Source organism: Cajanus cajan, chromosome 8 (genome assembly GCF_000230855.2).
Source record: "Cajanus cajan strain Asha chromosome 8, NIPB_CcT2T_4, whole genome shotgun sequence".
NCBI classification, from domain to species: Eukaryota; Viridiplantae; Streptophyta; class Magnoliopsida; order Fabales; family Fabaceae; genus Cajanus; species Cajanus cajan.
The window spans coordinates 19961607-19979042 of record NC_138524.1 but is presented as its reverse complement, the minus strand read 5'-3'; the positions used below and the strand labels follow the sequence as shown (position 1 = coordinate 19979042).

The 17436-nt window shown below is 32.8% G+C and overlaps 1 protein-coding gene across 1 annotated transcript; it reads left to right on the top strand.

Moving 5' to 3' along the window:
* The first annotated feature begins 14680 nt into the window (after window positions 1–14680).
* LOC145950302 (uncharacterized) lies at window positions 14681–15892 on the top strand. Its single transcript, XM_083061386.1, has one exon. It carries the CDS (start codon window positions 14681–14683, stop codon window positions 15890–15892), a length of 1212 nt encoding a protein of 403 aa, XP_082917512.1.
* Window positions 15893–17436: the final 1544 nt, after the last annotated feature.

Genomic DNA, 17436 nt, shown 5'->3' with positions numbered 1-17436 from the left:
AGATGACTGAAAAATACCTCAATATTATTGATGATAGAAAATTATGAAAGATACACACACCCATGAATATATATATATATATATATATATATATATATATATATATGACTTAACAATATGACCTATAATAAAAGGTAAATCAATTGAATTAACTTGTTATCAGCAGTAAAAACTAAATTAACTTAAGATTTATGACTAACTAATCTATATTAATCCAATATATTTACTTGTCACACGAATAAGGCATATTTTAATACAAATTTGATTAGTTACAAGATTAAAAATTATTTAGTAAAAGTATAATACTTAATTTTTGAAAACTTGTAAAACTTAACTTTTTATTCGATATTTTTTTATTTTTGTATTCTTAACAAGTGTTGGTATTGTGTAACATATGCCTTAAACAAATTTAAGTGTTTGGAAATTGTGATTATACTGATTCCATCTTAGCCATCCGTAATAGAAAGATTAATTTTGAAAAATCAAAGCTTCTGTTCTACATTGTTCTTGCATGCAGCCATAATGTTAGACCAGCTTGATCCAACATTGATGTGATGTTAAATGGGTTTTACGTACTATTGAGAGACTGGGCCCAATGCATATATATAGCGAAAGTAACAAATCCATTTGGGTTTGGGCCTTCATAGGTAGTTGAGCTTCGTTAGATCGACTTACTATAAGTTCTTATAACATTAAATAACTTTTTTTTAGTTTACAAAATAGCTGTAATATATGAAATTAGACATTTATAAAATCTAACCAGACTTTTTTATCTAAAATATTTTTTATGTTAAAATGAAATAATCCCTTATTAGCATAAAAAAACAATTTTTTATTGACTTTTAATAATTATAATTCGAGTACTTACATAAATTTCACTTGGATGTAATTATCTTTTTAATTTCATTTTTCATTTAAATTTTTTATTCTTATTTGATTATTTATACTCTAAATTATGGTATAATAATTAAAAACACTTAGTGCCTATTTTTTCTCTATCAAACACACTTTATTTTTTTTTTTATCTCTCCTAAGCTTTCACTCCTTCCTCCTTGTTTCTTCTCCATTTCATTCCCACTAACATACCCTTCAAGAATAATGAAAAATTGATGTCTTCATATTTTCTTTCTTTTTATTTCATCCCCATTTTTTTTTTTATTCATTAAAACAAACAGTGCATATAGTAAGAGTGTTATGATCTTTGATGGGCCAGAGTCCACTAAAAGTCAAGCAATGGCGTGACGTACAGGGCGACACTTCTCAAAGTCACCACTCACCACACAACATAACCTTCTTAGAACCATGTCTTCTATGATAATGAGCCCATGCTGGCATGGTCTCACTATATGTTAAGCCGAAAAATTTGAAACTTATGCTGTTACGTATTGGGCCCAACTACTCAACTCAACCCATCATAATATCCCTCGTCACCACCTTTATTTCAGAAACGACTTAGTTGCATGCATTCTTTAGGTATAGGACTACAATTATCATGCACCAAAAATAATATATAATATGGGAAGATAGTTTTCTCAATCAGATTTTTGATTGTACATAAATTCCAATTCAAGACTTTTTGAAAGAAAAAAAAAAATCAAGCATATATATGGTTATAGTGGTTATAGCTTGCATATATTTATTACATTGATGTATTTATCATGCATTCTTGTGAAAGTCGAAAAACTCCAAATTTCACTGCAATTTTTTTTTAAATCACCCATAGTTTACTGATATTTTTATATGACATTTGTACAATAACATGTGACGTGATGTCTTGTATAAAATCCAACCTTACCAATATTTGAATGAATTATTAGAAAATAAATAAATAAAGTCAACTACAAGGTATTTCATATATTGCACTGGTTTATTTTGAAAATATAAATAGTTGAGATTTGAGAAGAAAAATGGAATTTTAATATGAAGAGAATTTTTCAAAGAAATTAAAGTTCAGGTTTAAGGAAAAAAATTAAAATAAAAGGAACATATAAAAATAATTAATAATTTGACTATTAAAATAAAATAAAATAATGATAAATCCACCTGCCACAAAGAGAAAGAGCACAAGAGAAAATATTCTCATTTCAAAAAATGTGAACTCATTTTTATATTATAGAGGTTGATTAGATAATTTTTCTTCTATATATATGTTCTTCTCTGATGGAATGATTTTTTATTTGATCTACTTTCTACACATAGCTGACACTTGTTAGTAATCTCCTCACATGATTAAACATCTTAAACTGTTTGCAGTGTTTTCTCCTCAATATAGGTGTAAATATTGAATTGGTAAATGGTGGTGTAGACTACCACATATAAATTTCAATAAGAATAAGGAAAAAGAAAGATATAGAGATAATTAACTTTTTTAGCAGCTTACATGAATGTCACTCAATCACAGTTTTCCGCTAACACATTGGAAGGAATTCAACTCCTATAACATAGTTTACAAATTTAGGTCCAAATCTGGTAGTCCAATTTCAATGGATATGGTTTTGATTGGGAAATTTTGGATTATGTCCAATCTTCGGATCCAATATGAGTATTTGACCCTTTAGTTACTTTATCCACAATGCAAATTAAAAAGCCAAAACTATTACAAGATGAGTTAACATATTCAATGAATTCGGTTAAAACCCAAATCATTAAAGAAACGACATGCATAGTCAACAAGAAATCAAATGTTTGGCTCAAAATTCCATTATACTTTCTTCATACATTAAAGTAGTGAGATATGATGTCGTATAGTGTAATTTCTACATTGAGGCTGCGTGTTGTCCAATAGTTAAGATTATAAATCCATGCCAGCGAATTACCGCCGAAGAATATGGGCAAGAGAGACCAAAACTCTTACATTCTTCATGACAATTATTTTTCTGTCACTGCCTTCTTGAGTTCATCTAATTCCAAAGTTATTACTATTGACTATTTGAACATTCAACACCCCGGACAGGTGGAATTTTATGAAGATAACTCTAGCTTCACTATTCTATATTACTTAAATTTGAACAAAACCATTTTTTTTAACAATTTTATTGCTCAAAATAATGAATAATTTCTATCAAAAGTCATGAGCACACAAAAAGATAAATATTTATCTCTTATCACAATCTATTTCAAATCTAATGTTAGAATTTCAAGTTGAACAACTTACTGAATTAAATCAAAGGATACAAACTAGATCTTATGGCTACTCACAAAAAATAGTCTCAATGAAGAGAGTAAAAACTAGCATAAATAGAAATAGGGATAAGACAAGAATTTACTTACAAAATTCAAGAGGGACGGGGACAAATATGAATATTATAGTACTCACCCTATCGAATGTTTTTTTATTTATATATAATTAATTATAAAAAATATTTTATATTATAATGTAAATTCTTAACTTCAAATTCTAAATCACAATATTTTACTTATTCAATTAGAGTTGTTGTATTTATTTATATATGATTTTAATTTTTAATTATTATTTTAATTAGTTTAATCTTTAGTTTCATGATATTTTAGTTTCTTTAGGTATTATTAGACCAAAATAGTATTTAATGATAAACATTTATACAATTGAGATTAATAATATATATAGCTAATACTAATAATTTTTTAAATAAAAAATTGAATTATGAATTTTAAAAGTTTTACTATTATTACAAAGTATAAAGGCTAATATTGCAAATATTCATTAACCTTTTTGCATTTATATATCTATTTTGTCTTGCTTTTTTTTATTTTTTTATTTTTTAGTTATAATTAAATCCTAAACTCTAAATCCTAAATTCTATAATTATAGGGAAGTGATCATTTTCATTAGTGATTGTGAATTTATAAAGTGTCTCTATATATTTGATATCTAAAATCTTCATGTAAATTTCAAATTTAATTTTATAAAGAAGATCACAGTTTTTTTTAATATAATAGCATGTTAATTTTTTTTTATTTAATATTATTACTATTATTAGTCTTGTGAAAACATTTATAGTCTTTATAAGGAATGAATGAGAACCGCTACACCAATCTAGTGGAAGTAGTTAGGGAAGTATACTAAAGATTTTTGTTTTTGGTAAATTATATGTCAAAGTACTTAAATTTGAACTATAATGCAACAATTATACATCTTTTATAAAATAAACTATGTAAATAAGTTTTTAGGCTAAACTAAATTTTAAACGGGCCAAGTCAGATCTTTAAAAAAATGCTTATAACATGTATTTAGGATAAATTAGACTCAAACTCCCTAAAATTTAGCCTAACTAACTTATTTTGACTCCTTTTAATGATAATACTTAAACGATTAGAATTTAAATTTAGAACTTTATGTCTCTAATGTTGTTTGATTATGAATTATGAGTTATGTTTGAATGATTTAAAGTTGTGTTCAAATATTTAAAGTGAATTTTCAATTTATTTGTAACAATTTTTTAATTATTTTTTGTATATAAATAAAGTGCATATAGCAAATGTAGGAATAGATATATAGGTACCCAAAGGGTATGAGGATGAAAATTAAAGTTGTTACTCACACATGTGTTCAAATATTTTTTTTCAAACATAGGTATGTGGATAGATAATATAGTACCTTACCAAGTGCCATCCTTACCTGTGTGTATTCGTAGACAAAGTTCATCACGAATAATAAATAGATAATTTATGAATTAATCACTTATATATTGTCAGTATAAAGTTTTTTTTACACTCGCAACCAATTAAATCTTTTAATTGTACCATGTCACTATTAAAAGTAAATGTATTTATAGTGACATGACACAATTAAAAGATCTAATTAGTTGCTAGTGTAAAAAAACTTTACACTAGCAGTGTATAGGTGATTAACTCATAATTTATATATATATAGATACTCATAAGTAATATGTACGAATTTTTTTTTATCCTTTTATAAACAAAATTAATGAGTATGATAGTATCCATACTCAGAGATATCTACTAAGTAAAATTATTTAAATATTCATATATATGCTTATCTTGTGTATTTTCATTTTCAATATTTCAACAAAATTAACATTAAATGCAAGTTCAAAAATTAACATCAATTATTTGCTTTAATATTTCAATAGAATTTATATTAAATACATGTTTAAATTTATTTGTAATATATATATATATATATATATATATACTTAATTTCTTAGTTTTTTTAATAAATTATAAATATCTATGAATATTCATTTATATATGTGTATTTATAGAATTTAAGATACTTGCACAAATATGAGATAAATTTTTATTCGATAAAATAGGGACATGTATCCTATTATTTATTCTCACAAGATCGCATTGTCTTGCCAATGACACCATACCAATATTTAACCATTATATGTTAATACACTAAAAAAAGTCAACTCTTTAAATAAATATTAATATTTTAAAAATTAACCTTTAATTATCAATCAGTTAAAAATATCCCGAGTTTACTAAAAACAAGAAAAACATCGATGGACTTTTTAATGTCTTACATCTGCGGTCTAGTTTAAGAAAACTATATACAATTTAACATTTAACATCTTAATACATGGGAAATAATATTGTAAAGAATATGTGTCGTTGAATTTTCTTGCACATTGTTGAAAGCAACGATCTATGCTGTCAAACACTTACAAAGATCAATGCATGCATGCACTTGGGTTGAAGTTTCGAATCATGGTGGTACTGTAGCTGCACACTACACACAACAAGGACCTTAACTAGTGACTAGTCGAAGAGAAGCACAATAAAAGATCCCAAAATTTCCACATCTGATTGGGGACTTTTAGGCAAGAAGAACAACTAGACTAGCAATGCGTTTATGCTGTGCCTTTATAGTTTTAACGAACATCATGTGACTGGTTAATAGCGAAAGCTTGACCAATTAACGGGACCGCATCAAGAATTGTCATCACCCATCAATTTTTTACTAAGATTAATAATTACCTTGATTGCGTCTATCGTTGACATGTGTGGCTTTTGGGTCTTTAATTAATCGTGCTACCATGGTTTGTCGGCAGAATAATCAGGTTATGCATGAATTAAAATAATGTTTGACTCTCCAACTCGTATATCAACTTATGCTTATAACATAATTATAAGTCAAATATTAAATATATAATTGGGTTAAATATTCTTTATTATCTTAAATATATAATAGATACTTGTAGTTTAGGGGGAAAAAGAATTCCCTGATAAATCATTTTTTTGTTATAAACCTGCAATGTCCCAACACAGAAGTATTGATAAGATAATCTTTTTTTTATCATGCCATGTGTTAATTGCTATAACATTCTTAATTTCTCTAGAAATCTTATTTATTCTATATATTGTAGGTTTGTGGCCCCATTACGGTAATGAATCACGGGTTTTGGCTCCTAGTTGGGACTACATATTCTGCTTTAGGCAGTGATGTAATTGAATATAATGAGTTGTTTTATTTTAGCAACGCTAATTTGATATTTTGAATGCGAAAACTTTCTAGAGCAAGTATCTGCCAGAGAGAAAAGGGCAATTGCAGATAAACTTCACATCTCATTCTTAATATGTAGGATGTTTATGTTGTTTTCTCAAAGTATCCAACTACTGCCATGTTTGCTACATTATCATGTAATAAGAAGTTAATCATACTATGACGTCTCACTATATATTTACTAATGAATCATTTTCTTTTGCCATGGTTTGCAAGTCATCCCCATGGATATTGTTTCTCTATTTGGGTGTTTGACTTTTAAATTATACCGAGTCCTCAGTGTGGTTTGCTTGATGCAGCATATCTCGTATGGTTAGTGGTAACATCGTCATAGCCTTTCTTTTTAATTTTTATTATTGTATGTCTAGGTACAACTCATGGTATTTGAATCTAAAGATTATTTGTACATCTTGGTAGTGATGGTTCCACAACAATAAGAAATTTAATCTTTCACGTGATCATCACGTGAGAAAGAATAAATAACATATAAAACAAAAGTACAAGTCTCTGAGGTATGCGCAAAACATTGATCTATAAGTTTGAATTGTTCTCATGAATCTCTATAAAATTAGATGCAGTATGGTGCATAAGGAAAGCAAGCAAGTCAATTGTGTTCTTATAATTTTTTTTTTCGTAAAAACTAATCCTATTTGTAAAGCATCTTATGTCTTTTGATAAAAAGTTACAACTTTTCAATAAGACACAATTTATGACTATTGATGGATGAAGGAATTCCTTGTTGAAATGGTGAGTGATTTCCTCCAAACAACTCTCAGATCCCTTCTTGAACTTCCATATTCCAAAACACTCCAAGAATGACATGTCAAGGATGAGGATGAAGTTAGTTTGTGTGCATTTCTCAAAGGAAGAGAAGAGCAAGCTAGGTGAAGCACTAGCTACAAGGAGAATTTCTTTAATGAATGTACTTAAGGAAAGATGTTTTCCAACGAGACTTTGGAGAGAATTCAAAGAGAATTTTGAATATGAAGCCCTAATTTCAGTCCAAAGTGTCGCACATATACAGGGAAAAAGGCCTTATATGGGATTATTAAGCTTATGGAATAAGTTAGGTTAACCAAGGTTCAAGTAGAGTCATGGTAGCCTAACCTAGATTGGCTTAGGTGCCCAAATTTGAAATCAAATTCAAATTTGTTCGTGAGCTCAAGCAATTCATGTGCTTCTAGATCTAGGAAGTTAAACAATAATTTGAATGTCATCTAAGTTACATTTGGATTTGAATTTAATTAAGCCATGTGCACCCCCACGTACATATCCGGTCACATGATATCAAATTCAAACTTGAATGTAGTTTAAAAGACAAAATGCATTTGTAACCTTGAGGCCCAAAATATAAAAAGTTTTATATTACTTGACTCAAAATACAAGACTCGAAACAACTATATTAATAGGGTCAAAATACAAGGCCAAAAAGAAATAAGTACAAACAATGAAATAAAAGGTATTGAACTTAATCATGTAGTAACCTGTAGCTCAAGATGAAACTTAGGCCCACTAACATCAATACATGCTCAATCTCTCTATATCCTTCTAGCCACAACCTAATGGTAGGACCCTTGACCGTGCCCCTACCATCAATAAAAAGTTATATCTTATGATTTTTTTATGAAGAAAAACATTCTTTAATGAAATAATACATTTATATTTGTATCTTTTAATGAAACTTCCATGAAATAATTCAATTTTTCATTTCTAGACATTTTCATGAATAGACATAATTTCGTGAAAGAATGCAAAATTTTCTTTCATTTTGAAAATCTCCCAAAGTATGTCTCTAAGTGATACTGACATAATTCTTTTAATTAAAATTATAGTTTTATTTCAATAATTAAATAAAAAAGATTGGTACTAAAGATTGGTACTAATTATTGAGATAAAACTCTAATTAATGATTAAAAAATATAAAAAATCAAAATATTACATATAAATTTCTTCTCCTTCAATGTCACATGTACTCTATTGCAATATGGTTATGATGACTCGTATGTACAACTACTCATATGATCATCAGCCACATCCCACCAACTTAATATTAAGCCCAAGTGGCGTATAATTAATTTATTGTTTTAATTTCCTATATACCATTGTTGTTTTCTTGCATATAGGATGTTATATTTAATGGGGAGATCAAATCAAATCGGTATAATTTTTATTAATTATTATATTATTTAATAATTTTAAATTAAATGTGAATTTTATCAAATTAATTGTTGAATTATAATTTTATATTATATTGTATGTTTATGTTAAATTTTGTTAAAATTGAACAAAAATTTGAAGTTAATCAATCTGTTCATATTTTAATATATTTTGAAATTTATATATTATATTAGTTTTAATTTATATATATGAGATATCAAATTATCTTAGATTAATATAAAATTTTGTATATAAAATCTAAAAGTATGGAACTTTCAATCTAATAATAAAATTTGAAAAATAGTCATTTATTGAAAACTATTGAATGGTATAATAGTTGATAAAATTATGTAACAAGTTCCACATCGGGGAGGTCTCCTTACCAAGGAGGCCTTATAATAAGGCGGGAGGTTCTTCAACCTCTTGGGCCGGCTTTTGAGGGATGGTTCCCCTCCTTAGCCTTATGTTTGTTACAATTGGTGCTTTCATTGAGAGCTAGACAAATCGAGAAGGGCTACCCACGGAGGGTTCTGACCGGCAAAGGGCCGAGTGAAGTGCCCGTGAGTGAAGTACCGTGGAGTGCAGCCATCAAGGACGCTGACTTTCGAAGGGGGTGGTAATGTAACAAGTCCGACATCGGGGAGGTCTCCTTACCAAGGAGGCCTTATAAGGCGGGAAGTTCTCCAACCTCTTGGGCTGGCTTTTGAGGGATGGTTCCCCTCCTTAACCTTATGCTTGTTACAAATTACATCAGTATTATTTGATCCCTCCTGGCATATACATATACATGTGTGCGTGTGTATATATATATATATAGGATTGGTTGACACTATAATGTCAAGTTAGTTAGTGAAATAACACCTTCAATATTATTTTTTTATAAAATACAAATTCAACCAATCTAACAATTGTATTTAATGATATTATTAATTAGATCAAGCATACAAATTTGCATACAATTATAAAATTATTTGTTAATTAATCATATCATTGTATTTCAATGTATAAAATAATATTCAAAATACATGTAAATATGTGTTGTTAGGTAACACATTTAGAAAAATCCAAATCATTTGAAATTTGATATGTATAATCATGAATATAATACCATCAAATATAATGATTAGATTGGTTAAATTTACATTGTATAAAATATTATTGAAGGTGTAATTTCAATAATTAATTTGATGCTTCTAATTTGACACCAATGTAAATAGAGATGTAAAAGTGAGTTTAATTTAATGTAAAAGTGACACTAATTTGATGCCACTACGGGTCTGAGCCATGCCAGATTAGAAAAAAATGTGCTGATTTTGGCTAAATTTTGACTAACTCACTTAACATGTGAATTAAACGGGTTCAAATCTAAGTGAGTCCTCAAACCACTACAATTAAAAAAATCATGTTTGTTTTATATTTTGTTATTTTGTGTTTTATTTATATTTATACTATATACAAAATGAATACATGGTTTGTAACTATTTTTTATCTCCAATTATTTTGAGACCATTATCTCCCTATATATTTTTTAAACAATTAAATCTATAAATACAAATCACTCCTTATTATGTATTTTTATTTATTATTTATCTATAATATATCTATAATTTATAATATATACCAATGATAAAGGAAATATAATTTTTTGGTTTTCACTTTTCTTAAGATATATTTACTGTTCAATAATTGCAAATTTCATTTTATTTGTAAATACTTTTATTTATCATTTCTATACTTCCTTTTTTAATAATTGCAAATCTCTCCTTTAAATAAAACCATCGATAATTTATAAACACAAAAATTTAAATGAGTCACCTCTTTTTATAATGTAACTATAGTAATAATGTACTAAATTAAACTCGTTCTCTCTCTTTCTCTTTCTCTCTTTCTCTCTCTCTTTTATAGTTTCCTTTTTATTTAAATAAAACATATAGAGATACAAAGTATCTTGACCCACTAGTATATATAGTCAGGATTCACTAACACCAATTATAAGTCTAAAAACTTACATCAAATTTTATACCTTCAATAACTTTTTATATAATATAAATTTAATTGATCTAACCGTTGATACTATAATCAAGATCATATATGAGTGTGTCTGTAAAGAGAGTGGGAAGATATCTACTTACTTTAAGAGTAGGTCGTGGTAGAATTATTTCATTCAATAACTTATATTTTATATTGAATTTCAATGATTCAACCAATGAATTAAAAGTTTTTACTGTATAGATCAAGTTTACAATTTTTTAAAGAATTTTAAAACCATACAATACTTCATTACATAAATTCAAATCAATCTAAGATTATGTCTATTTGAATTAATGAAATGAAATATCAAATTATTTTAAATGTGTTAAAATTTTATAGACTTGCTCTATATATTCAATTTTTTTAACTCAACAGTTGGATTGTTGAAATTCAATTTAAGTGATGAGTTATTTAGTGAAGTAAGTATATCAAGATTTACTCTTAAAGTAAGTGGATTCCTAGCTATATGAGGAAAAATCAAATTACTTCAAGAGTAAGTCTCAATAAAATTATTCTATTCAATAACTCATAGTATATATGTTAAATTTTAATAATCTATCTGTCAAATTCAAAATTATATATATATATATATACTAAATCTATAAATAATAAATTTAAAAATTATATGATACTTTATTATATAGATTCAAATTAATACTTAAAATATTTTTATAATTATTCATCATTTTAAATTAACAAAATGAAGTATTAAATAATTTTTAAATTTATAAATTGAGTTTATAATTAAAATTTTTTAATTTAACGGTTAAAAGATTTATTGAATTAAGTATATAATTCTATAAAGAGCTATTCTTAGATTAATTTAATTATATATATATATATATAAATAAATGAGAATGTGACTCTTTTTTTTTTGTTTTGTTTAGTTCCTAGAGTAAAACATGGGTTTCAAATTACACAGTTTCATCTGCCGTTTAATTTGAAAATTAATGAGCCCTGCGAAGACGGTGACAGGTGAGGATTATGTTTTGAAACAAAATATTGATGAGAGAGGGTATAATTTTTTTTATTATTATTTTAATTAAAATGAAAGATATTTATAAATTACTTTACCAGAATTCTTAAATAATATTCGAGAAATCTGGTATCATATCAAAGCAAGTGTAAATTTGAATAAAATGATGATCAAAATCAGATAGTTTTCAGACCATAATCCCTAAGTAACCACTTATTCTATCTTCCCCTTTGATAAGCCCTAATAATGATTTGTTACCAAAAATTGAACTAAAATCTAATTAGCCACTTCACAGATTAAGGGAAGGGCATATACTAGAGGGCTAGGTAACTTTTATCATATATATAATTTCTTGAAGACCAATAAACAGAAATAATCCTATATTGGCATATCGAGGTGTCACATTAACATCATGTTTGTTTGGTCTTTGATTTGTTCCACATTTTTCGCTTCGTAATTAATCCGTATAAAATCTTGATGTGCCTTTCTTTCCGGGGTCCAAGAAAACCTAGTTAGTTCAGTAGTATCTCTATTTTCTTCTCGAATTCTAGTCAAGAAGATATATACGTAGAGCTGAATTCACTGCACTAATCAGGATAAAGGGAGCAAAGAGACCAATGAAATGCAAACATGCATGTTGCTTATGGCTAGGGTTGGGGCCAAGATGTAGAATTATTTGGACGAGGATCATAACGACCAGTGTGAATCTGTGACCATAAATTTCAGAGTATTCGGCCAACATTTATCGGTGAAAGCGTAGTGTGTGACAAAGTCTTCAGGCAAATGCAAACAACAGAACGACGGGTGGGGACTTTGGAGTTTGGACAAAACCTTTTTTAATGTCATGAGTGAAACGAAAAAATAATATTTTCATAAATATTTGAATATTACTTACGGCCTCAATTTTTAACATAAAAAATGACTTAATTGTATAATACATTTGTACAAGACTATGAATTATTATTAGAATTTTTTTTAGAAGAGTCATTAGAAATTATTATGTAATGAAAAAATGAATTAATTATGATGATTATAAGGAAGTTTGTGGTAAAGAGGTTAAGATTCATAATTAGATTTCAAGATTTCATTATAATAAAATAATTTATGATTTAAAAAGTAGAAAGAAAATCGAGTAAATTAGAGATAAAGAAAAAAAGATAAAATTAAAGACAACTCTTATTTATTATTTTATGTTAACATTTATGGAAGTTTCAAGAAAGAAAAAAAAATAAGTCAATAACATATCTCATTTTCCTCTTTATTTATAATATTGCCAGTTTATTTTTTTTTTTAAATTATTGGTAAATTTTTGTTGACTAGTAAAAAAATTTATTATTAATTAATTTTTGATATATTTTTCACTCTATTTGATTTTTAATAGTTTAATTATGTAATTCGTTTTATTTTATGTAAACTAAATAATATATTTTTTTTGTGTCCTTATGACAATAAGGCACTGTGCAGTTGCCCACAACCTGTGCTTAAGGTTGCCAATGAGCGAAGGATGGTGGTAGTGAATGGCGATTGTGAATGAATGGTACAACTTTAAAATGTAAATTAATATTTAAGTATGTTTAATGCATATATATATATATATATATATATATATATATAAATTATATTTAAAATTAGTATACATAAATATTTCTAAACAAAAATGTACTAATCGTATTTTGCACCCGGGCTCAAAGCCCGGATTACTGATACAAAGACATCCTCGAGCGCACACCAAACGAGGTCAGCTCGGCATCTGAAGCACAGAAACTGGGCAGATCACACCCGAGCCCGGGGATCTCGCCCCAAACCTGAACTGCCCGCCAATCACGCCATATCATATCACATCACAACAAATCATACCACGATATATCATATCATGGCATATCCCATCTCGGGCCTAAAGCCCAATAAAACCCTAATCCACACAAAGGTACGTGCATTATATATACGAGACCATTATTCACCCAAGAACTAACTTTAGCATCGAAGTCTCTTTTGCAAGTACCTCCCCCATCTTGAAGCACCGGCGTACCAGTGAAGGAGGCTCATCAATCTTACTGGACGGATCACCTCTACGACCAAAATCCGGTAAGAACATTTGGCGCCCACCGTGGGGCCGATCGAGACGACTCTTATCGGCCACCTGCATGGTTTCTACTAGAAGCCACATCAGACGAGCAACAGACGACGCAAGCCATTCAATTACCATGAATAGCGACGCTGCAACCCTGAGACGGCTGATCGACCAAGTCGAGCAGATGCAACGACAACATGACGCAGACCTTCAGAACATGCGTGCCCAGCACGCAAACGACCTCGCAGCAATACGCACCGCTAATGAGGCCGACCTCGCAGCTTTGCGTGCCGAGAATGAGCGCATCCGCGCCCAGCTTCCTCGACACCACCCCGATCAACCGCCACGCGATAGTAACGATCATGGGGGAGAGGCACATTCAGCCTCCCGGACAACTACCAAAGCGCCAACCTCCCGGCCTGCCACACACCGGTCTCACGCATCAACACACAGGTCAGGACAAGGTACCAGTAGGGCCCCCACCCATGCCTCCGAAGGCCATGAACCTTTCCGCCGTCACCCCTTTGGGGACGGGATCATGGAGACCCCACTGCCCCGTGGGTGGAAGCCCCTTCATCTTGACCGTTACGACGGCACCACGGACCCCGACGAGCACGTAGACTCGTACACAACCCAGGTAAACCTCTACACTAACAATGACGTTGTATTGTGTAGGGTTTTTCCGACCTCACTAAAGGGGCTCGCGCTTCACTGGTACACCCAACTACCAGCCGGATCCATCGACAGCTTTGCCACCTTGGTGCGGCGATTCATGGCACAATACGCCACCAGTCGACCTCACCACACAACCTCAGCTGCCTTAGCCAACCTAAGGCAAAACGATGATGAACCCCTGCGAGCTTTCATGGAGCGCTTCTCCAATGTAGCGATCCAGATCCGAAATCTAAACCCGGAAGTCGCCTTGCACGCCATGCTCATGGCACTCAAGCCCGGATCGTTCGTCGACAGCCTATGCCGCGACGCCCCTCGCGACATGGATGAACTGCGTGCCCGCGCCGCCGGGTACATCCAGATGGAGGAACACTCAGCCTTCCGCGACCAAGTCCAAGGGAAGAACCTTGCAAAACAAGAACAGGGACGCAAAGACAAGGTAAAAGTCAACAATGACAGCCAATTCAAGAAGTCGGCCAAAGCGAATAGGGGCGGGAAGTACGACTTCTACACCCCCCTAACCGCCCCGAGAGTTCACATCTTGGAAGAAGCCAGTAACAACAACCTACTAGCTCTCCCGCCACCCGGCCACACTCCCAACAGTGCCGACAAGACCAAGCACTGCCGGTACCACAAGAACTACAGCCACACCACGGAAGAATGCCGCACGCTCCGAGATCGCATTGAAGAACTTGTCCAGGCAGGTCACCTTGGCCAGTATGTCCAACAACAGCAAGGCTCCCGAGGCGGCCGAGGACGGGGGAGAGGCCGCGGGTCAGGAGCCCGCACAGACTTACCCACAGGAACCCAACAAAATGCCACTGGCACAGTTCAAGCTGAAGTAAGCCAGGAAACAGAGTCAACCCCCCTGCGGGGAGTAATCAACACGATCGCGGGCGGCTTCGCCGGAGGAGGCTCCAGCAGCTCAGCCCGGAGGAGACACCTTCGAAGCATCAACTGCGCCCACTCCACCGTCGCGGTCACACACAAAAGCTCGCCTCCAATCTCCTTTTCCGATGAAGACTATGTGGGAATCAGCCCTAACCAAGATGATCCCATGGTCATCATGGTAGAGATCGCTAACTGGGAAATCCAAAAGACACTCATAGACCAAGGAAGCTCGGCCGACGTTTTGTACTGGCCAACATTCCTTAAACTCGACGTTCCTCATTCTCTCATCCAGCCACACATAGAGCCTTTGGTTGGTTTCGCCGGTGAGCGGGTCCACACTCGCGGATACGTGGACCTACTTTCAACCTTTGGAACACCCCCGGACACAAGAAGGGTCATGGTTCGATACCTCCTTGTAGAAGCCAATACCTCCTATAATATCATAATTGGGAGGCCGACCTTGAACCAACTCGGAGCAGTGGTATCTACCCCGCATCTCACCATGAAGTTCCCTGGGAATGACGGCAAAATCATCACTGTAAAGGCAAACCAAAAGACGGCTCGACAGTGCTATGCTGAGAGCCTGAAGATCTCCTCGTGCAGCAAGCAAAGCAGGGGGAACCCTCCCACCATAGCTCCCTAGGCCTTATTTAGTAATTTTTTTTCAAATGCAAATAAGATTGAGCACTCTTTTCTCACCTCAGCCTCCGACTGAAGAGGGTTTTAACGAGGCATACAAATTAGACACCATAAATAATACATTTCTTCTTGCTTATCGCATACTCTTAAGTCGTTCGTTTACATAAATTCGAGGTCGAGTACGAACCCCGGCACTAACACCTAAGGCCGAGTTCAAGCCTTAAGTAGTTCGTTTACCTAAATGTGAGGTCGAGTACGAACCTCAAGCGCATAAATTCAAGGTCAAGTACGAACCTCAAAACGCATAAATTCGAGGTCGAGTACGAACCCCGGCACTCTCACCTAAGGCCGAGTTCGAGCCTTAAGTAGTTCGTTTACCTAAATGTGAGGTCGAGCACGAACCTCAAGCGCATAAATTCAAGGGTGAGTACGAACCTTAAGTGCATAAATTCGAGGTCGAGTACGAACCCCGGCACTCTCACCTAAGGCCGAGTTCGAGCCTTAAGTAGTTCGTTTACCTAAATGTGAGGTCGAGTACGAACCTCAAGCGCATAAATTCAAGGTCGAGTACGAACCTCAAAACGCATAAATTCGAGGTCGAGTACGAACCCCGGCACTCTCACCTAAGGCCGAGTTCGAGCCTTAAGTAGTTCGTTTACCTAAATGTGAGGTCGAGCACGAACCTCAAGCGCATAAATTCAAGGGCGAGTACGAACCTTAAGTGCATAAATTCGAGGTCGAGTACGAACCCCGGCACTCTCACCTAAGACCGAGTTCGAGCCTTAAGTAGTTCGTTTACCTAAATGTGAGGTCGCGCACGAACCTTAAGCGCATAAATTCGAGGGCGAGTACGAACCTTAAGTGCATAAATTCGAGGTCGAGTACGAACCCCGACACTCTCACCTAAGGCCGAGTTCGAGCCTTAAGTAGTTCGTTTACCTAAATGCGAGGTCGAGCACGAACCTTAAGCGCATAAATTCGAGGTCGAGTACGAATCCCGGCACTCTCGCCCAAAGCCAAGTTCGAGCCTGTGTTTATCTCAATCGGGGATCAGGTTGAAAACCTCAATATTCCCCATCAAAAAGTCAAAACCAAACCTTCGTCAGCCAGCATACCACAAATTCAAGGGCGAGTGTGAAGTCCGACACCCCCGCAGGCTCGACTTTAAACCTTAATCAAATCGCTACGCTTATCACCTCACCAAGCCGGCCACCCATGATCGGAGGGCAAATCCGAGCTTTCGTCAAAATGGCAAGATGAACCTCGTTAAACCCAGGCCGAGTCCGAACCTTGAGGCTATATTTCCTTAACCAAAGCCGAAAAACAGACCGAAATACACTTCGCTACAAGACAAATCCCGGCCTCAACAAAACCATCTTACTCAAAGTCAAGGTCGAATTCGAACCTGAGCCCAATCACTTTACTCATATCAGAAGCCGCGTACAAACGCGCAAGTTAAGGTCGAGTACGAGCTTTAGCTAAACCACTTCGCCCCAATTTCGAGGGCTAGTACGAACCCCAGTTCAATCGCTTCACCCAAATTGGAAG

Bases quoted from the DNA above. Each gene is read 5' to 3' on its own strand.
- LOC145950302 (XM_083061386.1), top strand. From the start codon at position 14,681: ATGGATGAACTGCGTGCCCGCGCCGCCGGGTACATCCAGATGGAGGAA.